Source organism: Synchiropus splendidus, chromosome 5 (assembly GCF_027744825.2).
Source record: "Synchiropus splendidus isolate RoL2022-P1 chromosome 5, RoL_Sspl_1.0, whole genome shotgun sequence".
Classification (NCBI taxonomy): Eukaryota; Metazoa; Chordata; class Actinopteri; order Syngnathiformes; family Callionymidae; genus Synchiropus; species Synchiropus splendidus.
The window spans coordinates 15,061,158-15,084,465 of NC_071338.1; the positions used below are offsets into that span (position 1 = coordinate 15,061,158).

Here is a 23,308-nt window from a genome sequence, read left to right on the forward strand (position 1 = left end):
AATGAAATGTGTAATCATCATTCATAAACAGTGGCAAACCTGCAGTCAACAGTGGCTTCACACTATCAGATATGTTTGACTAGTTTCAGCATCTCCTTGTAATGATCTCTATTTGGAGTAATGGGAACACTCACTGAGATGATGACATGCTCTTTAAAGGGTCCTGTCCTGTTCTCCAAATTTATAAATGTGTATGCGTGCTGATTCATGGGAGCACATTTAAAGGACGCCTGCGATCCCCATTTCAGGGGATTGTAAAATGATTTTGGATACCAGTGCGCCACACTGGCAAGTTAATTTTTATGCAAAACATTGTGAATTATATTCAAGGCAAAATAGCTTTCTGGTACTTCAACACTCCTGTATTGGTGGGATTTTGAAGTCGTGTCCCCGTCCCTGCTTACTTTGTTGAGATTTGTCTGAGGCTGAGTTTTGGGCCACATAGAAGAGCTCACTTGACCCTCTACCCTGCATGTGACCTCAGCAGACTGCAGCACTCTGTGAGAGTGCTGCATTTTTAAAAAATGTATTTTGGGTTCCAGCAAGTAGTGTAAGAAAATATTGTATAAATATTGTATCAATCATATTTGCTGAAATGTTGCAATATTTGTGTGATACTGTCTTGATTTAATATCAATATTTATGACATAGATACTTGGATCTGCTTTTGCATTTGTGACACGTTTAGTAATAACGTTTAGTTTGTTGTTGTATGTGGGAGTGTGGAATTAAAACCAACAAAACATGTCGACTGTCTCCTGTGACTTCTGTAGAGGATGAGTCCGTGTGCTACATCGTTCAGTCATGTTGACTGTTGTGGCTTTGACTCTTTGACTCGGGGATGCACATGCTCATTGTTGTTATACTTGGCTGTCGGAGTTGTACATACTCACTATCTTGATGGATAAATATGTGATCACTGTCAGCAGAGTGATGAGGCTATAGTCTTTTTGACAGAGCTTTTATAGCTGTTATATGAGGAAAGCTGACTCTGGAGCTGAAATTCATCAGTTTAGTGTCCATCTGTCTCTGGTGTGCACGTCCCGTAAACGCCACCAAGTGTCTCAAATGGACCAACAGCTGTAGAAAGTGCGTACGCATCTTTGATATGTGAGGCCAAGGATAGCGTGTGTAAACAGATGGCAGGGACCACACTGAGTAGCAGTGACTGTCACTGTGGAAAACTGTAGAACTGGTCACGTTGGTTCTTTTCTGTTTCTAAAATCTGCTAGAATTAATGGAAATATAAAATTCAGTTTCAGACTGTTTTTTCACTAAAAATTATTCTCCTTGTTCTTTGCCACATTAATATATTCTCTTTCCTTGTAGGAGGTCTTCCTTGTGGTCTTCTTTGGAGCCGAATACATACTCCGTCTCTGGTCAGCAGGTTGCCGCAGCAAGTATGTTGGCTTATTGGGACGACTGCGCTTTGCCAGGAAGCCGATTGTCGTAATTGGTAGGAGCACAGCGGACGGCACACACTGGGAAGGGCAATTCGTTTTTGACGTGGGTTATACACTAGTTATACATATTCATCACTACTAAGGAGAGTAATAAAAAAGACATTGCAGACTATAGGTGCCTAAAATCACAGTGCCCAAAATGCAGTGTATGTCAGGGTATGTTGACGTTGAAGTGTGGAGAGTAAGTCACCAACCTCTGCAACTAGCCTGCTGACGTGACATCAAACGTATTTAATTATTATTTTTTTCACATCAAACCAGAATTCTAATTTTTATCATTTTTACTCTCTCACAGACCTGATTGTTGTCATTGCCTCTTTAATTGTGCTGTTAGTCGGAACCAATGGACAAGTTTTTGCTGCGTCTGCTGTGAGGTAAGAGTTTGTGTGAGTCCTGTTGAAAGCTTACAGCAAATACAGTGGTACCTCGGTTCTCAACCACAATCTGTTCCAGACGTCCGTTCGAGAAGCAATTTGTTCGAAATCTGAATCGATTTTTCCCATTACAATGAATGGAAAAAGAAATAATGCGTTCCAAGCCTTAAAATAGTCTTTTGTAGGAGTGAATGTAGAGTGTCTGCTGCAGGTGCGCTGTTCCTCTATGTGTGTGGCCGCTGCATGTGGGAGGGGTTGCCGAGTGAGTGACGTCTCTCCAGAAGTGAAGAGGTGCCCGGTGCGTGTCCAGCTCTGAATGTGCGCTTCTGTGCAGTTTGGCTGTGACAAAGTCATAAACCAAGTAACGCTCTGTCCCAGACTCGCCTCATCCCTGCCTGAGCTCCAGCTCACGACATCAACAGGACATCAAACCCTGGAGTGCGCGCTCCAGCCTCGGAGGAAAGGTTTTACACCTCAGTATGAAGAAAAACAGTCAGTAAATGTAGCTAACGGGGCACGTCTGCATACAGAGGCTGCGTTATACACAATAACAAAGCGCGCCGTGGGTCAGCTGATTGGTCCGTGCACGTTATATTTTTTCCGGCTTTTTTCGGGGGCGTTCAAGTTCTGGATTTTCGTTCGAAATCAGAAGCAAAAAAATCTCTGAATTTTTGTTCGAACTCCGAGGTACCACTGTATATGTGAACTTCCTGCCTAGGGTCACGACGAGGGTCACTGTTGTATTTCTATTTATTTATTTGAGCGCTACTGTGCCATGAAAGGAGCCGGACAAACACACATGCTTAGTACTGTGTTATCATCAATTGAGTTAGCTAGTTCGATTATGACCTAAGGTTAAGTCATTATTGATATATGTCTTTGGCTGCAAAATAACCCCTCAAAAAACGAATGAACATATTTTTCTCTTTTGAGACAAGAAAATAAAGAAAATGTTTGTTCAGGAAGCCCTAGATTTCAAGTCCTAAATATTTATTTAACCTAATGTTGGCAGAGGTCTTGTCACTAACTGTAGCTACTTTTAAAATGCATGTCAACAGCTTCGCCCGAGTACTGGAGAGAAATCGAATTTCTCTTGGTCGGACTACACAAGCAGGATAATGAACTTAAAATCACGACGAAGCCTGCATGTAGCCGTTTAGCTTGACTATGACCGGACTGAGCTGTGTGCGCCTCAGCTATGCAATGGAAGTGCTCCTCAGATGTAATGACAGTCTGACAACATTATATACCATGTAGAGCTTCTTTGGTATTTGTTGGTATTGTCTCGACGAAGCTGACCTGCAGATTTGTCTTCAACTTCCTTCACTCAGGTCATTTTTCTTGTTACTTCTCATAAGATTAGAAGATGTGTTTTGTTGGTTAAAGGAGACAACATTAGCCCCATGTGAGCAACCGTTGCTAAGTCAGTCGAGGCTCACGCTTACATATTTTGTTAATCCACGTCCATCATTAATGTGATACATAGAATACATCATCTCCAGAATATTAAATTTTATTCCAAAACTTGCAAGGTAAGTCCATAAGCCTACTCAAGACAGCGTGTTGACGATGACGGCATTGAACCATTGCACTGATTCCTGACCACTGAAGTTAAACTAGTGAATAAATCATCGCGATCACCGATTAATACGAAGTTCAATAGACAGTAACAGTCTGAAACGGCTCCTCGCTACCTGTCAGCTTCGATTGCTCTTCCCCTACAGTCACAGGAACCAGAAGGACCGTAGACATGACAGTGCCACCCCTCATTACGGAGGTGAAGAACTCATAGTTTGATTTCCTCAGCGCTGCATGGCATAGCTATTTATTTGTGCATAGGGGGGAATGGATTGTCAAGTCAAGTGTTTATTGGCAACTCATCACTTTATGTGTCAAACTGCCTGCCTTGTAATTTCAATGTGTTCAGTTGTAATGGTAGAAATGCATGTAGCATGCTTGAAATGGAAAACATACTCATTACAGTGACATAAAACTGGAGCTCCCTCAAGCAAATGGCAAGGTGACAGCCTCCAGCCCTTAGACGGCAGCCTTCGATCTGTTTTCCGACAAGCCACAATTATAAATATCAGGAATTCATCACCAAATGCCTGACAAAAGCCGCTGTGCAAATGGAGAAGTGAATCATAAAGCTCTAGCATTGAATGCATTTTGTGCTTCAAGAAGAAATTGTGAGCATTTGTTTTTTGTCGGTTGTGAAGGATTTTTTTTTTTACTTGAACAAAACACAAAGTCCTTTGATGAAATTAAATATCCACAGTATTTGGAGATGTTTCAGAATACCCCTAAATCATTAAGAATCAAATCTAAAATGGTATTTTTCATTTTCTTCTAAATCAAGAATATTGTTGTTTGAAATACCTCTGCCACTCTGTCTGCGATGGCTCTATCAAATGGATACTCCAGACATCGAAGTGAGCTGTATTATGTAAGATTGGTTAACATTTTCAATCCACTGCAGTGATAAATGATGTCCCAGAAAAGAGGCAAGTTGCAGACCCATTTCACTATCACCACCGTAAGATGAGTCAATCGACTCCTGACATTGCCAACATCCATGAGTGAGATTGTGTCGGCAGCACGGCGAAGTCTAGACGGTCTGTCCAACTTTCTCTCCCTCTTTAGCTTTGCTTTTAAAAATGTGGAAATGGCAACTTTGACATGAATTTCTCGAGTCTACCTTCACGAGTGTGTGCTACAATATACAAACAGAACAGCTGATTTTTTTTTTCTCTTCCCCAGAGGGATCCGTTTCCTGCAGATCCTGCGGATGCTTCACGTTGATCGACAGGGGGGAACATGGCGTCTTCTGGGATCAGTTGTTTACAGCCATCGGCAGGTACATAAGTCGCCTATGTATTATTTACGTGATTTTTTTTACTTCATTTGAATACAATCATGAATCCTTATTTAGATGTTGAACCACAACTTTGATTGACTTAAGTTTCATTTAAAGGAGCTTTTAATTTGAAGTGTTGCTGGAAAGCTGGACAAACTCTGAAGGGCACCACTGACACCTACCATCAGAGGGACTTCAGAAGTCTGTATCTGTCTCACAAATGCACACCTTTCATCTTTAACCTGCATGCTGAGGCACCACTGGCACAAAGTAATTTCCATCTACCATTCGTGTATGCATCATGCACATCTTTAACTGGGGCAACAGAAATCTTTCATTTTGCTTTAATCGAAGAAGCAGTGTAGCTCTGTCAACTGAAGTTTATCAGATACAAAGATGCAATGGAAGTAGCAGTGGTAATAAAGGTCACATTAGGAGATTAAAAGTGTAAGCAGCAAAAAAACATCCATAATATTTACAGGTTTTACATCACACAATCAAATTAAATCGAGCAATGAGCGTCAGGGCTGTCTATATTATTCACTCAGGGTGTCAGCGTCTCAAATAGGAGTTGAAGTTGAGGGCTGAACAAAATGGATCTCTACTGAAAAGTTTATCGTTGGCACCACTTCAATAAGAAAAAAACACGTTTTAAATTGAATTTGGTATCAGTCCACTTTTTCATTCTTCATGGGCTACGTATTGCTTACTTATCTGCGTTACGTGATGTAGATCGTCCTCCTTCACCACCGACTCTGGCTCATGACATAACAGAAGAAAATATATATTTGCTCACAGAAACATACATCTACCTTCCATCTTTAATTCCCTTCCAGCTACATCACTTTTGCAATAAGTTTCCAGATTTGTCAACAACTCCAATCTCCTCTTGCTGAAATCGTCTGTTGAATCGCAAAGTGAAAAGTTTTATGGCCCCAGAAAATGCTGAAAAGTTAGTCACCGCAAAATAATGATGTATTTTTTGTTTATATTTCTCCACGTAATTGTCTTTTTAAATGCAACGGTCTTCATTTTTCAATGGCAAATATTACTGAGCTGTTCCCACTTCTTGCTTTTTGAGATCAGCGGTCACATTGCAGGCTCGCGCAGGTGCCACGAAAAGACTTGGCGAGCTGGATTTAGCACCTTGGCTTTGGGTTTGACACGTGCTCTAGAGGCAGAAATTCAGAGTGTTATTAAGGCACTGAATATTAATGAGGTTCATACATACATGTTGAAGTATTCTTCAGTGTGACTAGTGTGGTCATGAATATTTTTTTAGTTATTGTCACAGAGTAAACACTATCTTGTCGTCATTTAAGCAAGTCCCTGGTTAGAAAGTAAATATCAAAATTCTGGAAATCCCCTTTGTGCCATTAGTAATGATTCTCAAAACAGAAAAGCCTTTGCTGTCCCCTTTTTGCCGATCATTCATATTCAATAAAAAGATCCTGTTTCACATATGCTTCTGCTACAAGAGTGAAGTACAAATTCAAATCCCACTGCAGCCTGGCGTCCCACATGCACTACATTCAAACATGTTTATCATTTGAATTGAACACAACCCCAAGGTGGAACTTCACATTAAAGGAGAGATAAATATGCAGGTGTAAAAGTTGGTGTGCTGGAGTGTGGGATTATAAACTCTGCTGACAAACAGGGCGGCTGCTTCCTCCAGGGAGTCATTCATCTGAGAGACAGCAGTGGCTGCGATTATCTCCTATGGCCACAACAGTTGTCTTGAATGTCGCTGTAGAGAGTGTGATGAACGCCGCACCAGCATATTTGTGCACGTAGCGTTGTCCGCTGTGCTTGTTTTTATTGCCCTTCACTGATGATCGTGCTGCTGCTGGCCGAGTCTGGCCATCAACCACCATTGACCTCAGATGTAAGGAAAGACAATGTTGGCCGCTTGGCCGGTGAGCGATTGGCCTCTTCTCTCAGAATGAACCCTGCCAGCCATTTCCTCGACTGCCTCCATCCATCGGGTCACTGTCGCAGTTGTGAAGGACATCAACCAGAGTTAAAGCACGGTGGGATTTTTGGTACACAGAAAACAGTTATTCTCCCAAATGTTTTCAAACATGACAAGTTCTGAAATGATCTTGAGTCAATTAGAGTTGTTTTAAATTCCAAGTTCTCTCGAGACACATCACAGTTTGGGGTCAAGGCCCCCCTTTTAAGAGGCTTCACTCCCATCAGAGGCACCTTTTAGACAGCAACACAGGAGAAGTGAAAGTCTATAGACACAGAAGAAGGAGAGTGGAGGATCTACTGAAGGAGACGAGGCAAAACAGGCCAAATGAAATGAGATTAAAAGAGAAAACAGATAAAGTAGGAGGTAGCGACCAATTGAACTCCAGACGTTTGCAGGGATTGAATTAAATTAGACTCTAACTCTTGAAAAGTTGAAGATCTAAAAGCGAATGAGAAAGCGGAAGGGAAGACGGTGGCACTCGATTCCCTTCTGGGGAAGAAATATACTCAACTCCATTGAAAATATCTTTTATCCGAATGAGGTCAAATCCTTGTGATGGGTCAGTCGTGCAACCCAAAGAAGAGATGAATTTATGTATAACAGAAACAAATGACAAATGACATTTAAACATCTTTAGCGGATACTATTTTTCAGTCGCCAATTCCAGGTGCACCACACTATACTATCTGATATAATAACCAAAACATCTGTGATGAAGGCGACTGAAAGAGTAAAAAATAAATCATCGCTCGAGTGCTTCCACCTTGGTGTTATAGCTTATGCGTTCATATTCAAATGAAAATGAATCATTCTGGTGTCAGTGATTATAAAAGCTGCTCTTGTTTCTATCCAAAAGACATGTTGAGGAAACCGTCACTTTTTAGTTTGTAGTACAAGTCTGTGCTGTTGTGTAATGTTTCCGCTGATGCCCCCCCTCTTCTGCCCATGGTTCTTTTTACAAGATAGTTCTTGCAAAAACTTCCAAAAACTCAGAAGGTTTCTTGTCTGTGTTTTAATATTTGCATGTTAAAACTTAAAAAAAAAAAAACATTTTGCCATTCATATTCTTTTCGATGCTCATGCTGACCTTGGCATCCATTGGAAACTTTCTGATATATAATGACAAGATAAATATGGATTGAATTTTAAAGTGCAAAATGAATACACATTACAAAGCAAAATGAAATGTGTTTAATCACAGTATTACTTATTTGATATGCCATTAAAAAGGTAATTTGAAGGTTATTGTTTGAATGAGCGGAATTCTGATTTGAAATATATAAAAATTCACTCTTTACTTTTTTAAGATTTTCACCTTGTTATGTTGAAACAAAATGTTCTATTCTATTTTCATGATGTCAGGAGTTTACAGCCGCTTTGCATATTTCAGAGGAGCACGTAGTCAGCACAAAATCTATAGTGCACATCTCATTTAGACTCAGACTCAAACAATACTGTGATGGTGAAATGATTAAAATGCTGCTTTAAGAGCCACATTCCTCTCCCACACCAGCTGATTATCTTTTTTCGATGCAAAGCACTTGACATTTTAATTTCAGACGTGATCTGTTTTTGCTTTGCCATGATGAATCTGACAAGCACTCCTTAATATTAAGATCAATGGGATCTAAGAGAGAAACAACTGAATACCATTCTATTGTTAATAAAGTAGAATAAAACTCTAAGAATGACGTTTTATGTTGCGATGTGTTTTATCCTGCATAGGCGGCCCTCATGGCTCAGTGTGAAGTGAAGAGACAGGTTTATGCTTGAATGTGCCAAGTGCTGCCCCAAAAGTCCGTGCTCCACAAGGAGAGCGTGGGTTTTGATGTGGATAACTTTAAAGTTAAAAGTGTTCTGCTGGTTTGATGTGTTAAACGGCATTCTGGATAGTGGTGCTCATTTAGCTGCTCATTTTTCAATTCAGTCTGATCGAAGTTCATTCTTGGTCTTCGTGACATTTAGTCATGCACATATTATTTTTTGCTAGATATGTTTCAGTCGACTTGAGGTGGCATCATTTTACTCAAGTTTCTGTCTGACATTTTAGTCTCAACATTTTATTCCGGAGATAATTTTGGTGTATTCACTCCAGTTGACTTGTGTGCCACAGCTAAAATATTGATCAAATGTCTAGAATGACAAAGAGGTTGAATTAATTGAATTGAGATTATCCTCCCGAAACTACACGCCACTCCAAGGTTCCTGATCAGACTCGATCGGAAGGACGTCATCATCAGTGACCAATCGATCGGAGCATTTTTAATTACTTTGTAATTTAATTTAATTTTATTTAGCAGTTTGCTCTCCAGACAACACAGAACCTTTTTCGCATGCAGGAGTTCCTGGTCCACTGATCACACTGATGCACAAGACACGTGGCAGCTAGGATGATAACAACAACAACAAACATGGAGGAATCCCCGAACAAAAGCAAACAAAAGCATCTGTTTGCTTTTGTTCAGGGATGTTTTTCACTACACAATGGCCAGGGTTTCCATTTTTTAAATGAAATGAAATTGAAATTCTTGTACAAATATGTAACACATTAAAAGCGCTTTACTTTAAATAAGGTATAAAAACTTCAATATAGCCACCATCCTGATTTATTGTCAAACTGATACAAAATAAACAATATTTTGTTGTTTTTGTTTAAATGTGTGTATGGGTCCATCATTTTATTCAGTCATATACCAAATTCATTCAAATTGAAAAATGTGGCTTTTGGTGGCAAAAAAAAAAAAAAATATATATATATATATATATATATATATATATATATATATATATATATATATATATATATATATTGATATTGATATTGTTCATTCATAAGTAAAAAATGAGAGCAGCACAGTTTTTAGCAAGGCAATCAGAGGGGACGACAGAAATGAATTTGAGCCTCCATTTTCCAGTCTTAACTTTTTGTCAGCGGCTCTGTGTAGTTTAACCACCACATTTTTTTTAAATTTCTGGATTGATGTTTCTCTGTCGTTTCGGATGTTTTATCAGCATGACAGATCCAGAAGAAGTCCGCTGCTGTTCACTGGTCGACTTCTCAAGCTGCACCATAATTATGTGCACGTAAACCAGATCAGTCCCATGTTGACCAGTTAGACACTGTTTGCTTAATCGGATTGTTATTTTGGGCCATTGTGGTCTCACCCTGTGCATGAATGATGAAGTAAACCAGTACAACTACTGAAGTTCTCACCAGCAGTTCTCACCAGCGTCTGACAGCGGCTGTCTTCCCTGCGCATGGACAAATCAGCACAATCCGCTGTAAGAGAAAAAAAAAAATGGCTGAAAACATATGGATACACCAAAGTGAGATCCAAATTTGCCAAATATTTAAATTTCTTTTCCCTCCTCTTAAACCGGACATGACACTGTTTTAATCAACCTACACACGTCAGATGCCGACTAATCGTTTAGACATTCTATTTAATTCTATTTTTTGCTGCACATTAGGTCACTAAGTGTCTACTCTTTTGGCGACCAATCGCCACAAAAGTAGGTGTGGAGAGGTGTCTTTGCTAACAGTATTAAAGCCTTTAAATTGAAATGAAAATAATGAATTTCAGATTTCAGGAGTCTTTTACGAAAAGATAGCTCCATTTGAGCTCGACTACTTCCAGTATTAATTTGAAAACCCTTGAAATAAATATGACAGGGGATATTGTTTGATCTGCCTCAGGACACCGTGGTATAGTCTTTCAAATGGAAATGAAAAACTACGTATATCTTTGGACTGCGGTTAATCTAGTAGCAGTTCAAAAAGGATCTCGACATGTGCAGCCATGACACTCCTTGTGAGGCCTTATTTTCTTTCAAGTCATAACAGCATTTAAACGCACTCTTGGCAGCATTCCATGACTTGTAGATGTGAAGACTCGCTGCTCCTGGCAGATTCCCTAACAGGTGGGTGGCTTTGACTTGTGAATGCTGTTGCCAGGTCACAGCAGCTATTCAAGGCTAAAAAAAAAAACAGCAATTAAAGGAAATGTACCTGGATTTCTTCTTCATGATCCTCATCAGTGAAGGTTTATCGGTTGATGTATAAGCGTGGTCTTGACCTCTGATCTTTGTGCAAGCTAAAGTGTTCAATGAGACCTCAGGATAGCGCAATGCTGGTGAATCATTGTGTAGATTGAGGTCAACCAATGCATGCGCTAGTAATTTCTTTTGAACAATGAATGTCTTTGATGTTTACAGACAATAATAAATCAACACAACCAGATAGACTTAACCTCCTAACATCGAAAGGACATCAAAACGTGTCCAAAAGCTAAACCACATCTTTACTTACTGGAAGCTATCGATGTTAAACAATGTGTCTCAGCTATATTTTTCAGAAGTAGAGGTAAAAATGGTTGACCCTTAAGGATATTACTGGGGAAGGAAGATGCCGCTCCTTGGCCACTGTTGATGACCTTTGTCGAATAAAATACCCCATTAATAAAGCAATTCTCACCTGTCAAAGGCAACGTGAACCTTCACCATTGTCTAGTACGAGTAGGTCTTGGTTACATAAACCCATATTTGCTGACATTTCATCCCGGTCTTGTTGACTAAATAAAAGGCCGACTGTACCTGCGCTCTTTCGAGAATAAAGTGCTTAGTTGCCTGAAAGGCCATTGCAGCAGTTACCAGGAGGGTTTTAATATTTCAGATCAAATTACATCTAAGATCTTCAATCGCCATGATTTGAGCTCAACTGCCATTTCACAGTTGCTCATGTACCCAGAGAAGCTGTTACATCTCATAGCAGGTAAGTACATGACCGGCAGCGGCCGACATGGCTTGTTCACTCATCAGCAGCACAAATAAGCACAGCTTGAGCCAAAAGCAATTAGAGCCTGAGAGTCACTAGTACATAATTTTATCGAGGCAGCAGAGTGACTGTGAGGAACAAGCAGTTGAAATATGGATTTACCATGGCATAATGAACACACAGGAGGCGAAGTGTGTGTTTACTCTCTGTAAACATTTCTGATCAATTACCTGTGTAGTTCACATTTCAAAATAGTGGCAATAAATTCTTGTTCTGTGAGTGAAAAGAATGTACTGTCTAAATAGGTACACGTGGTGGTTATCATTGTCATCTACTGTTGCAACAGCACTTTCATCTGACCATACGAGAGAATACCTTGACTCTTGGTCACGTTTGTCATTGTTCATGACCGTAGATGAGACACGGAACATACAAAAGTAGGAAGCTGTGCCGTTTCTCGTCTGGGACAATGGCGCTGTGAAGTGAGTCGAACATCCCGTTCTTCACAGGATTTCAATGGTAAAGACAGCGTAAACGTGGACTTTACTATCCTGAAGAGAACCATGGTCTCACTGTTGTACATACAAGTAGAACGGTGTTACAGACAAGAGAACCACTAGTTTGGAAACACTTTTAAGGAACATAGCTGGGAGACCCACATGCAGCAGAGACAGAAGGTTGAGTCCAGCAGTTTAATAGAACTCACTTCTAGTACTAAATCCAAGTACAGAAGGAGTCAAACAAGACCGGTAACAAAGAACAAAAATATCTAATCGAAGACAAATCTACGCTACTGCTACAGAGTCCAATAAATAATGGCAGAGAAAACTGAATAAATTCAACAAGAGTCCTTGAGCGCGACAGAGTCCAACAAAAGGTATACAACAACAAGCGTCCATGAGCGCGTAGCAAGTCCAGGAAGGCGAAGCAGGTCCACAGTTTTGGGGGGAAGAGGAACCAGGTTAACAGGCACAGACACACTGGAAAACAAGAGATCAATCGGCAAAACTCACAATCGAAAAGCACATGGCAAAATGTCCATGGTCCAGAAATGAATCATTCAGGAAGTCGATGCGACCACAGATGGTTATACCAGGGAGAATCCATGTGACCAACTGACTCCAGTTGTCATCTGGCCGGCGTTCAAATAGTGAGCTGGGATGTTTGCAGGATGGGCTTCAGGTGTGTGTGTGTCTGTGGCGGGAAAAAGACCCCCAATCCTGGAAGAGAGGTGGAGAGAAAGGCGGGAGCAGGAAGCAGTCCAAACCAAATTGAACAGACGGAGGGGGGTTCGTGACAAGACTACTACTTATCTGGTTTATGGGATTCTCAACTCTGACTCACAATAAGGAAAAAAATGCGAACAAAACGAGATGATCCCCAATCTTCACATGAATCAGTATCTGGTTTGTTTTCCAAATGTCTTTGTGGACATTGGCAAACCAATGTGATGGTCATGACGCCTGGTGGTAACACATGGTATATGCCAGTTAGCTACGCTTCCCAACTCACGGAAACTGTTCTGTAATTCTAGTCACCACGTGGTCATGCAACTTGTTGAGCACGTGCTGTTGACCCTACAGAGAACAAAGACAAAACATTCCAGGCTGTCCATACCATGCATTGCATTTCTTCAGTATATGTTCAGTTGTAAAGCAGCACAAAACATCTTCCCAATGAAGAAATCTGCTTGTGTAAACTGCCATTTTCTTTTTTTCCTGTTGAAAAGTGAAGGCCATCACGTTTATAGAGTGGAAAAGATGGAAGAGAAAATTATTCAGACCGGCTGATTTGAAGTGAATGAATAAATAAGGAAAGGGGCTTCTTGATAATCTTTGACTCCAAATGTATTCTCACTCATATTTTGGAAGGGCCATGTCGGCTGCTAGAGAGCAGCACATGTCCAAGCTCTTCACTCCTCATGAGCTCTGTAGCACGTGGCAGGCAACGAGATGTAATCTTATCTCCATGATGTTCAGGAAGAGCAATGTCAATTTGTGTTGGCATGTGATGAGAACTTCAACACATCACATTATATTTAGCTTCCTTTTTGTCAAAAGTAACAGCTGGCGTTGAGAGTGCAGGTGCGCGGGAGGCTTCTGATTTGGGAGCGTCTTGTTCAAGGTACCATCAGGCCCCTCTGGAATTCCACCTGAAAAAGATTTGCTCCTGTTCATCACAAACATTGCTGACTATTACACACAAATAAGTATTGCTCTTTTCCAACGTATAATTTAGCATTGTCTTTTGCTATGGATTCAGTCACATCTGCGTGACATGCTTGAGTGTGTTTGCCAAGAGATTTAAATGTTTGTGCTTCTCTGTGCCAGCGAGTTGGGTTGTTTACAGAATGCAAGAGAGAGATTTGGCATTTATTTGAATTTGGTTGACAGATGTCGTTGATTTGTCTAGTTTTTTTTATTCCTAAATCATGTGTTTACCTGTTTTTCAGGAGCTCATCACAACCTTGTACATTGGCTTCCTAAGCCTGATCTTCTGCTCATACTTGATCTATTTGGCTGAAAAAGAAGTGAACAAGGCCTTTGTTAGTTACGCTGATTCACTGTGGTGGGGAGTGGTAAGTATCTGTGCGCGGTATCACTGTGTATATGTCTTTATTTTAATGCATAGAAAACATTTACTTTCCCAACCATGTAGAGCTTTAATCGAGTACATCTGGTGCAGAGGCGAGTCCATTTTTCTGCACTCCTTCACCTGTGCACTGCCATCGTGTGCTGGCTGTGTTTTTTGATGACGTCATCACATCTTGTTTCAGCAGTTTTGTTTTGACTGGAGCTGAAAATGTGATTCTGCATAATTCCTGGCAGCTCAATTTTCTGTACATCCCTATTAAATACATTTATAAATCTTTCCATTTTATACATTTGTTTACTTGCTTTTGTCTGCGGAACGCTCTTTGACTAGAGTTGAAGAGCGTGACAGAGTCAGACCACTTCTGCAACGCAACACTTTCAGTGGAATCTAGGGTTTACCGGGGCTCTGCAGCACGTACTGTAGAGTCTTCGCTTTCCCTGCTGAAGCATTTCATTCGTCAGTTCATCATGAAACAGTGTTGAAGGGCCATGTCCAAAACATTTTACAGCAGACAGTGCCATCTGGTGGCCTACGAAAATGAAAGCACTGTTTCATGAAACCTCATCAACCCTTCAATACTGCCATGAAACCTCACCTTCCCTTCACTAGTACATAGAGAACAGTGTTTACAGCGGCACATGTAGCATCTGATGATGTTGAAAACACTGAGACACAAAGCTCAATATAAGCTCAACAGAGCTCAATATAACATTATGAAACACTTGTGTGTGTTTGTGAGGAGCAAATAAATACTGTGTGAACAGCTGCCTTGTCATCCATAGATGCACACATCCAAATAAACGTATGTATTTGCGCTCCGATTTAAGGCTTATTGCAGGTCATCCCTGAATGTGCCACCTGTCGTCTTCTTGTAGATATTGAGTTGTGGGTAGTGTAAAAGGTCAAATATAGACGTTTTCATGATCCATCTTGTTTCAGTGGGTGTTCAGTGACAACTCCTGGGTATTTCCTGTGGGCTGCTTGCACAAGTGGCAGAATCAGCAGTGTGGAGAAGACAGGATGAAATTATGTTTCAAGATAATAAATCACCGCCCACTCTTCTTCTCACAAAGTTTGGTGACACAAGCAAAAGCGCACACACGCAAACCGAGAAAAAAAAAAAAAAAGAGTAGAGAAACAAACACAATCTGTCTCACTCCCGCCGAAAGATGTCGTCTTAGACATCTATCTTTTTAAATGTTGGCAGGAGAATTGAGGAGATTGACTGATAAACAGGTTTGCAATGTCAGTTGATGTTTTGTAATTGAAGTTAATATTGAGATTGATTTTTGTTTCAGATCAGATATGAGAGTCAGAGTTTGCACTCTTAAGTTTTGCTAAAGTTAGCAGCCTTGGGGAGGGGCTATCCCTGGGGGAGCACCCGGGGCGTGCTCCTCCTGAGAGAAACTTTTGAAAAACAAACCATGAAATGGCACTTTCTGGAGAGTTTTGCACAAATAAATTAAGATGTCATTCCTCATGGCTGCAAAAGGAGGAGGTTAAGAGCTGATAGTTTGCATTGGACATTTTCACTCTCACGGTTTGATCACAATTCATCTGCAAATATTCAAGTTATTCTCTTGAAGAACACATAATGAATCCATTTGGAAGCCCTTGGAATTCTGGGGACCACAGGAGGTTGCCAAATGGTGAGTCCACTCGTGTAAATGTGCCCACTAGTGAGCCAGGGCTGAGCCTGGAGGGCACCTGCTTTACCTTAAGGACTTTGGCATCTGAGTTCCGAAAGAGGCCTCCTTGGGTTTGTGGTATCACGGTTATTTGTTGGTGTTTTTCTGGTCTTAGAATGGACTCACGACTTGTCGAGGGTGTCCCGATTTCTCAAGCTTGTTTCAGAGCAGAAATATTCGGCACAATGTGAATGGATGTTTGAAATAAGTTGCTTCCTGTGCTTTTTACCTTTCTAATGTTGGTCACGTTTTATTAGTTATGGTAGTAATATGTGACGTCACTTCAAACAAAAATAAATATGATAAATTCAAATTATTAGTTCACAGCAGTCACACTGTTGTTTTTCCAGATAACTGTGACCACCATTGGTTATGGGGACCTGATTCCGATGACCTGGATGGGGAAAGCCATTGCGTCATGCTTCTGTGTCTTTGCCATTTCCTTTTTTGCTCTTCCAGCTGTAAGTATAAAAGCTCACTTTCTTACTCGTGCTTTTATTCTCTGCTTTCTACCCGACAAAGCTAAAATTGTTTATTCTTGATCCTGAGTGGAAATGTAGGAAGTCAAATCTGGTCTCATTTATTAAAAACCCAAGTTGTACAATAACTGAATAAGTTGTGGATCAGATTAGAAATATTTGTCATCAACTTTTTTGCTATTTCTGAATTTGCATATTTCTCCAAAATGGTTGCACACTGCTAGCTTTTAACCTGTAAAACAAAGTATGTTCAAAAATCAATCACTATATCTAGAGTACAACTCTCGATATCCTTTTCTTACACAGCACAAAAGGGACGTCAAAAAACAAGACAAAAGCACTCATTGCGAGAAAATATGTACTTCAGCGTGATGATTTCATGTAAGATCTGGAATATCTAGAATTGAGACGTACACAGCAGGCAGGAAAAAAGCTAAAAAATAAAAAAAAAAACACTTAAATTATTATTATTTGTGAATGGTTGACTGGTTTGGAGACAATTCCATCATCCAAGCTCCTCATTTTCATGTTTGTACCCCTTGAGTCATGCTGTTCTGGGGTTGGAATTAACAAGCAATGTGTTTATTCACAGGGAATCTTGGGCTCTGGCTTTGCCTTAAAGGTCCAGCAGAAGCAAAGACAGAAACATTTCAACAGGCAGATACCTGCTGCCGCAAGTCTCATCCAGGTATTTCTAAAAACAACACACCACAGCTCATCATCCTCGGGGCCCCTTGTTATCACTATCATAAGTCATGTATTTGTGTTTCACCTGCGTGTGTAGAACGCCTGGAGATGCTTCGCTGTGGAGAAACAGGATTCTGTCTCACTCAAGGTGTTTTTAAAGAGACGGTCTAACTTATCAGCTACATCCATGTCAACGGCAAAGAAAATGGTGAGTTACCATCGTATGAAAATATCCTTCTCTGCTTTAACATTTTCAGTTGAAGAGATGCCAGCGAAGTGATATTTTTTAACTGTTGTGGTCTTGGTGATATTGTTAACTGTGGCCCAGAATAAAATCATTTTAAGGACAAAAATAATGGAAAACCTCAAATTGTAAAATCGTGTTGTACCACAGACAGTAAACCGGAAGGATTAAACGGCATCTGAAGCACCAGGAGCAAACCGATTAGTGCAGTGTTGAAGGGGAGCATGTGTTTCATGTGTAAATGTTCTCCTGGATTATAGACATGGTAAATGAAAAGCATGACAGATCATAGAAACAACTTCTGGTCCTCAAATACTGTTCCCATCAGTCCTGAACCCTCTAACCTCACTCTATATTAAATTGTGTTGCATACATTATATGTTTACAGTGGGTTTTTGTTTTGTTTTCAAACTACCCACATTTAGGGCCCCTGGCTGCGTCAGCTTGTGACAATGTTGCACACTGTCAAACGACTATTCCTGACAGAAAATCGAGCAAGGTGAAAAGATTATGCACATTTTCACAATGAAACTAGCATACAACGATTTGTCGAGTTTATTTTGACAATAAAACTTGTCATGTTTTAGTTGTAGCAGGGTTTTTTGAGGGGCAAAAACAGCTGCCCTTTAGGTTAGTATTTACTCTTTTCAGGGTCATTTTTTTTAATCAAATTCTCATTTCTGTGGCATCAAATATCATCTCTTGTGGAGTGAAAGTCTGTCGTCTCTGTGGCATGTTTATGCATTAGGTTTTCAATTGAATCTAGTTTCCCCCTCCATATTCTAACGCTGTAGGCACCGTGTCTACGAGCCAAATTGGAAAGTGGTGGGAGCAAGGGACAAGCCATGGGGTGGCGCTCCTTCAGCTTTCACTCTTGAAATTAGGTTAATGTCACACAGCATACTACATACAGCACCTCATATGATGAAGCGCTTCATTTGCATCAGGAGTGAAACACCTGGCAGTATACAGTACTATATATACTAAGTACACAAGTGAAGTAACAAGTTTATAATGATGTACTGCAACGGGAGCTCCTTATGTGAAAGGAGTGAAAATCTGTTCTTATGCCAAATAGCAACAAGAAAAACTCACAGAAACCTTGGGTCTATGTGAAGTTAAAACTGTTTATGCTGCATAATATTCAGTGTGATTTTAAACCTAATGTACCATTTCAATGTGAGCCAATAAAAAAAGAAGCATTGAGCTTTCAATAACAGAACAAAATTTACAACCCAGCAGGGTGAATCGAAGAGCTTCATTTAATCCATTATTTAGTTAAAACTCCCCTTGACTTTGTTATCTAATATCTGAATATTTGGTACGCTCCAGTGCTCTACATATGACAATATCTCTGTGTTTTTCATTTATTTAATGCACAGCTGGATGCTTTTGATTTAGACGGATTTAATTTGTTCTGTACGTTTCGCAAGCGCACAGTAGGGAATTATGGGAAATCATTCGGGTTTGAGCAATACATGCCATAGTTTTGCTATATTCCAGAGAGTCAGTTTTGGCTGAGCTGATGCTCTCAATGCGCAGACTGAAAACCTACTTCAGTTTTGACAAGTTTCAAAAGCAATTATACTTCATTTCATAACTGCTCAAGGCTAAAATAGATCTGTAAGGCCAGATTTCATCTCTGATTGTCAGAGGGGTTCATTGTTTTCAAGCGGTGTAGACTGTGCAGTCTTTTGATCCCAGTCACAGCTAGACTTCATTTGAACTTCATTCTGAGACATCCATAGTATAAATGTGGGTGAAGCACGGTCAAGGTCAAATGTGAAATGAGATTTGTGCCGCCATTTTGTTTGCAGCTGGACTGCTGCACAATTTGAGTGAACTATGGCCGGTATCATGGAGTATTAAGCGTGACAGGCTCCCGTTCCTGCTACAAATTAAAAGTGTGCTCAGCTTCTGAAGTACACGCTTGCATCACCTCTTGGAACAAAGAAGTGCCAGAATTAGATAACAACTGCTAAATGTTTTAAATGCTGAGGGAGAACAGCATGAAATTTGTGTTGGGGCGCTGAAGTGTGAGACTGAAGGTAAGACATGCTTTCTGGGTCACTTGGCCTCGGCTGAGACGTTTGCCTGCTCTCATGTGCAGGGGAAGTCGAAGAACAAGACGAAGACAGTTGAAAAGGACAACTGTCCGACTGCTCCCGTGTATCCCGGCATTGCGCTTGATGGACGGTGGGAACCACGCTCTGATGTCAGTGGCTCGGTTGGAGCAGGTATTTAAGAAATATTCACCGGCGGCAATACATTGTAAAGGAATTATTTTGTGTTATATAGACCATATTGGTTCAATTAAGATTGAGGTCTCTAACCCTGCACCCTATAAATCTGCAACAGCCAAGAAGAGATGGGCAATATGGCAAAAAATACAAATATTTAACAAGAAAAACAGACAAAACTAAACCATGTCGACAAATAACCAGGAATGTGTTGAAAACTGATAAACAAAAAAATAAAGAAACGTCATCATATTATTTATTGTTATATTTCGGTTGCCGCTTAGCAGAAGTTTAAAAAAAAAAGTAAAGTGAACTGTTTCACATCAGAAAAATTTAAATAAATAAGATGCATATAATAATAACAACAACAATAACATAAGCGTGAACTCCTCACAGCACATTGAAATTGAGTCGCAGGAACTGACAGAATGCCGTGCTAATGGGTTAGCTAATGCTACGAATGGACCCCACGACCCTCAGTGAAGGTTGGCAGAAATGCCCGTACACAATCACTCTCAGTGGTTAGTGGAATACATTTATTATTTTAGCACCAGCCCTTCCAGGAGAGCTGACTCCTGGCACAACCAAGTGCATATGCTTATTTGGAAGTGGTGCTTTTTGCAGTCAGATTCTGTACACCACCACCTCTGGTGGTCAGGGACGAGAGGATTAAGCATGTAGATGGTGAGAAACTGGGTGATCATGGAGCTGGACCAGAGATTTTCCATGATCATTAATCACGATTGTCGAAACACGAGAGTTAAGGGTGATCTGCGACAGAAGAGTGAAAGGGCAGCCTTCCAGGACAGTCGCGAGGCCTGGCATGAGGTTTGATTTAGGGACAGCTGCTCACAAGAAGCGGAGCTAGAAGAGTCACAGTCAAAGATTTACAGTGCAGTTACTGGATGTTATCATTCAAGACATTTTGGCTTCACATCTGTGGCACACAAACCCAGTAACAAACACACACACTCTGGAAGGAGACACCGTTGCAGATGTGAGACACCCACAAGTCAGAATCTCCACGTTCATCCTCACAACAGCCCGACAGCAATCCCTGGCTAAGATGCCTCCTCCCACTCAAGTAATTCAAGGGCGGTTCCCTCCAGCATGCCTCCCTTCAGCTGTTGTCTGTCTTCACACTCTTCCACTGTCCAGCAATGTCCGCCACACCCATTCAACCTAGCCTACTCCACCACACCTCCCTCAAGGGAAAAGTGGAGAACATCAACTGCGGCCACCTGATTCTCGCTCATGTGTTTACCATGGATTGTGCTGTAGCACGTGTTGGGCGTCATCAGAGAGTGGAAACACATCCAGCCTTGAAGATCATTTTCAACACTGTAGTTGGGATTCCTTTCTCCTCTTGGTCACATGCTCCAGACAGTCACTGGCATTCACCCACGAAACATTTATTTTTGCAGTTTGTCCATGAAGAACTCAAACTGACAGCTTGCTGTGCTGGAAATGTTTGCTCTCGATTCAAATAGGTGAATATTATTTACAGAAAATAATGTAGTCTCCATAGAGGATTTTGGTTCTTCATGAGAAATTGCATTTTTCTTTCACTGCTAACTGACTAATGTCTGCCAAAGATAAATGTCATCAGGCTTCATCTGCAGATACGGGAAGAGCACAGAAGACTATCTGAACCGTAAAGATCAATGCTGTGATATATTTTAGCTTGATGCACAATGAACTACTGAGCTGAACATCAAAGTAATGGCTGATCAATAGTTGGCAGATGACAGCGATGTCGGAGTTGAACTACATCGTACAAAAGAGTCGCCTGTCAATTGGGGGCATGTGTCATGTCGTTCTTTGATACTTCAAGTGTTTGTATTCCTGGGGATCGTGCTTCATCCCTCAGCAAGTTTTGACTCAGGAGTGCTGTTTACAGTCTTCTATATCGTGGAGAAAGTTTTAAATCTGTGTTTATGGAAAATCAATACGGTCTTGATTACGCAGCTTCACAGCTGCATTAGATGCCATGGTTCGATATCAATCTGTGGTGGTTCACTCACTTATGTTTGGCTGGTAATTGTAGAGACGGCGGTCAAGTTGGACGGTGCTTTGAGCCGCTCGTAATATTGATGATATTCCCAGCTCTCCGTCTTTCCCCAAAACTGCATTTAATATTTGTTTTAGAATCTTCTCTCTTAAACTAACAAAATGCATCTCAGAAGCCCCAGACAGCTCTTCGCCTGGATCTATTCCACCTAAAGGAGCAACAAGTTTCAGTTGTGACGCACAAACACTGGTCAGTGATTCCATTCAGGTTCATTTATTATTTGATTAAATTTGGCACATTTTAATACATGTTACGTTTACTTTTGAAGCTCAATGATATGTTAAATGTTGAATGTTTTTTTTGCACCTATATTTGCTACTTATAAAGAAAAGATTTTAACTTCACTTTTAATTTCAATTTTAATTCTGACCTTGTTTTTGTCTACTTGTGACTTTGGAATGTCTCTGAAACAAAACAAAACATTTTTTGGACCCTCTGCCTGCAAATTTAGATGAGATACTTGAGAAGTTCAGACAAGAAGTCAAACTACTAATCAGTTTTTTGAAGGGGTCCTTTTCGCTTTTCCCTGTTTTAACCTTTTAGGTGCCATTGTTGCAAAAATGTACAAAATTGTTCGCAGCATTTGAACAAGTCCAGCTGGAGTTGTGGAGCCTGATGCAGTTACTGCTTTACGCAAGCAGATGGCGGACACCTGTAGCTGTGCCAAACCTGATTGTGCCGTCGGTGGCGCTGTTTCACAACCAACACAACCACGGTGGACGAGACATTCAGGATCTTGAATGACTTGAACGATCAGCCGTTTCCCAGTCCACATGGTGACGACTGTATCGGCACATGTTCTGTGTCGAATAGACGTTTACTCTCCCTGTAACACATTCAGTAATATTTAGTGTGTCCGTAGTTGTTTAAAACCGGGTCCAGAATGAAGGCATTTGTCTCCCTGTTGATGGCTGATCGGCAATAGTTGAAAAGATCAGATGTTGCCATTCTCTCGTCTCTCTTCCAGAAATTTTGTTGGCACTTCACAACAATAGTGGACTACAGAGCAGTGGTCATTCCTAAACAGTTTATTGTAAATATTAATACTAAATATTGAGCTAGTCTTTCATTCCATTGAGCTCAAACACTCATTGTGTACACTCTGATGGCCGTAACAGCTAAAGCACACACTCCAGAGATACCTGTCACGAATACGAGTTTAATATTTTGAGCAAACATGTATTTTCAAACATACTTAAGAAATGTATACAGATTACCCTCTTGCTGGTGGAACATTTAGCAGATGACCACATATCAACTGAAAAGATGAGCACTGGTGTGGTTCTGTTTGTTGTAAAACAGTTCCGTCTGTTCTTTTCCCAGTGGAACTTTTGGCACAAACACGTGACTTTTGGCAGCTTCGAGAGCATTTGGAGCTGAAGGTGAGCGGCTGGAGCTCGAGGCGAGCGATGGCCAGATTTAATTTGACGTATGTCGTGGAAAATGTGTTTGTCACTGGCAATGCGTTTGTGAAATGCGTTCTTTTGCATAACGCCACACACTTGTGAAACTGCATCTGTTCTCAGAAACATAGCCTGGAATGTGAAAGAATGACGTACAACCATTTCAGAGAAATTAAATTAAAAAAAAAAGCCTACTCAATGACTCAATGCTTCATTTTGTTCCCTATAGATTATTACCCATTGCAAGTGAGCTACTGAGTGCTTTGAACTTCAGTGCTGTCACCTCAGGTAATAACTGAGGGAGGGAGACAACGTCTCGACAGAAGCGTCTGTCTGTTTAGTTGGTGTGATGCCACGTGGTTTCCAGTTCACATGTGTGTCAGATTTCTTACTGAGATGACGGTTGAAAGTGAAAGAGTCGGAGGAACTGTTCATCAGCCATTTTGTTTAGTTTG

General features: G+C 40.7%; 1 protein-coding gene across 1 annotated transcript in view; it reads left to right on the forward strand.

Moving 5' to 3' along the window:
• Window positions 1–23,308, forward strand: part of kcnq1.1 (potassium voltage-gated channel, KQT-like subfamily, member 1.1) — a 67,686-nt gene that overhangs the window by 24,822 nt on the left and 19,556 nt on the right. Inside the window, exons 3-10 of the mRNA XM_053866298.1 lie at window positions 1,330–1,456; window positions 1,759–1,837; window positions 4,598–4,694; window positions 13,899–14,024; window positions 16,080–16,190; window positions 16,801–16,896; window positions 16,993–17,103; window positions 19,250–19,376. Coding sequence (XP_053722273.1) covers window positions 1,330–1,456; window positions 1,759–1,837; window positions 4,598–4,694; window positions 13,899–14,024; window positions 16,080–16,190; window positions 16,801–16,896; window positions 16,993–17,103; window positions 19,250–19,376 — 874 coding nt within the window. The remainder of the gene's footprint in view (window positions 1–1,329; window positions 1,457–1,758; window positions 1,838–4,597; window positions 4,695–13,898; window positions 14,025–16,079; window positions 16,191–16,800; window positions 16,897–16,992; window positions 17,104–19,249; window positions 19,377–23,308) is intronic.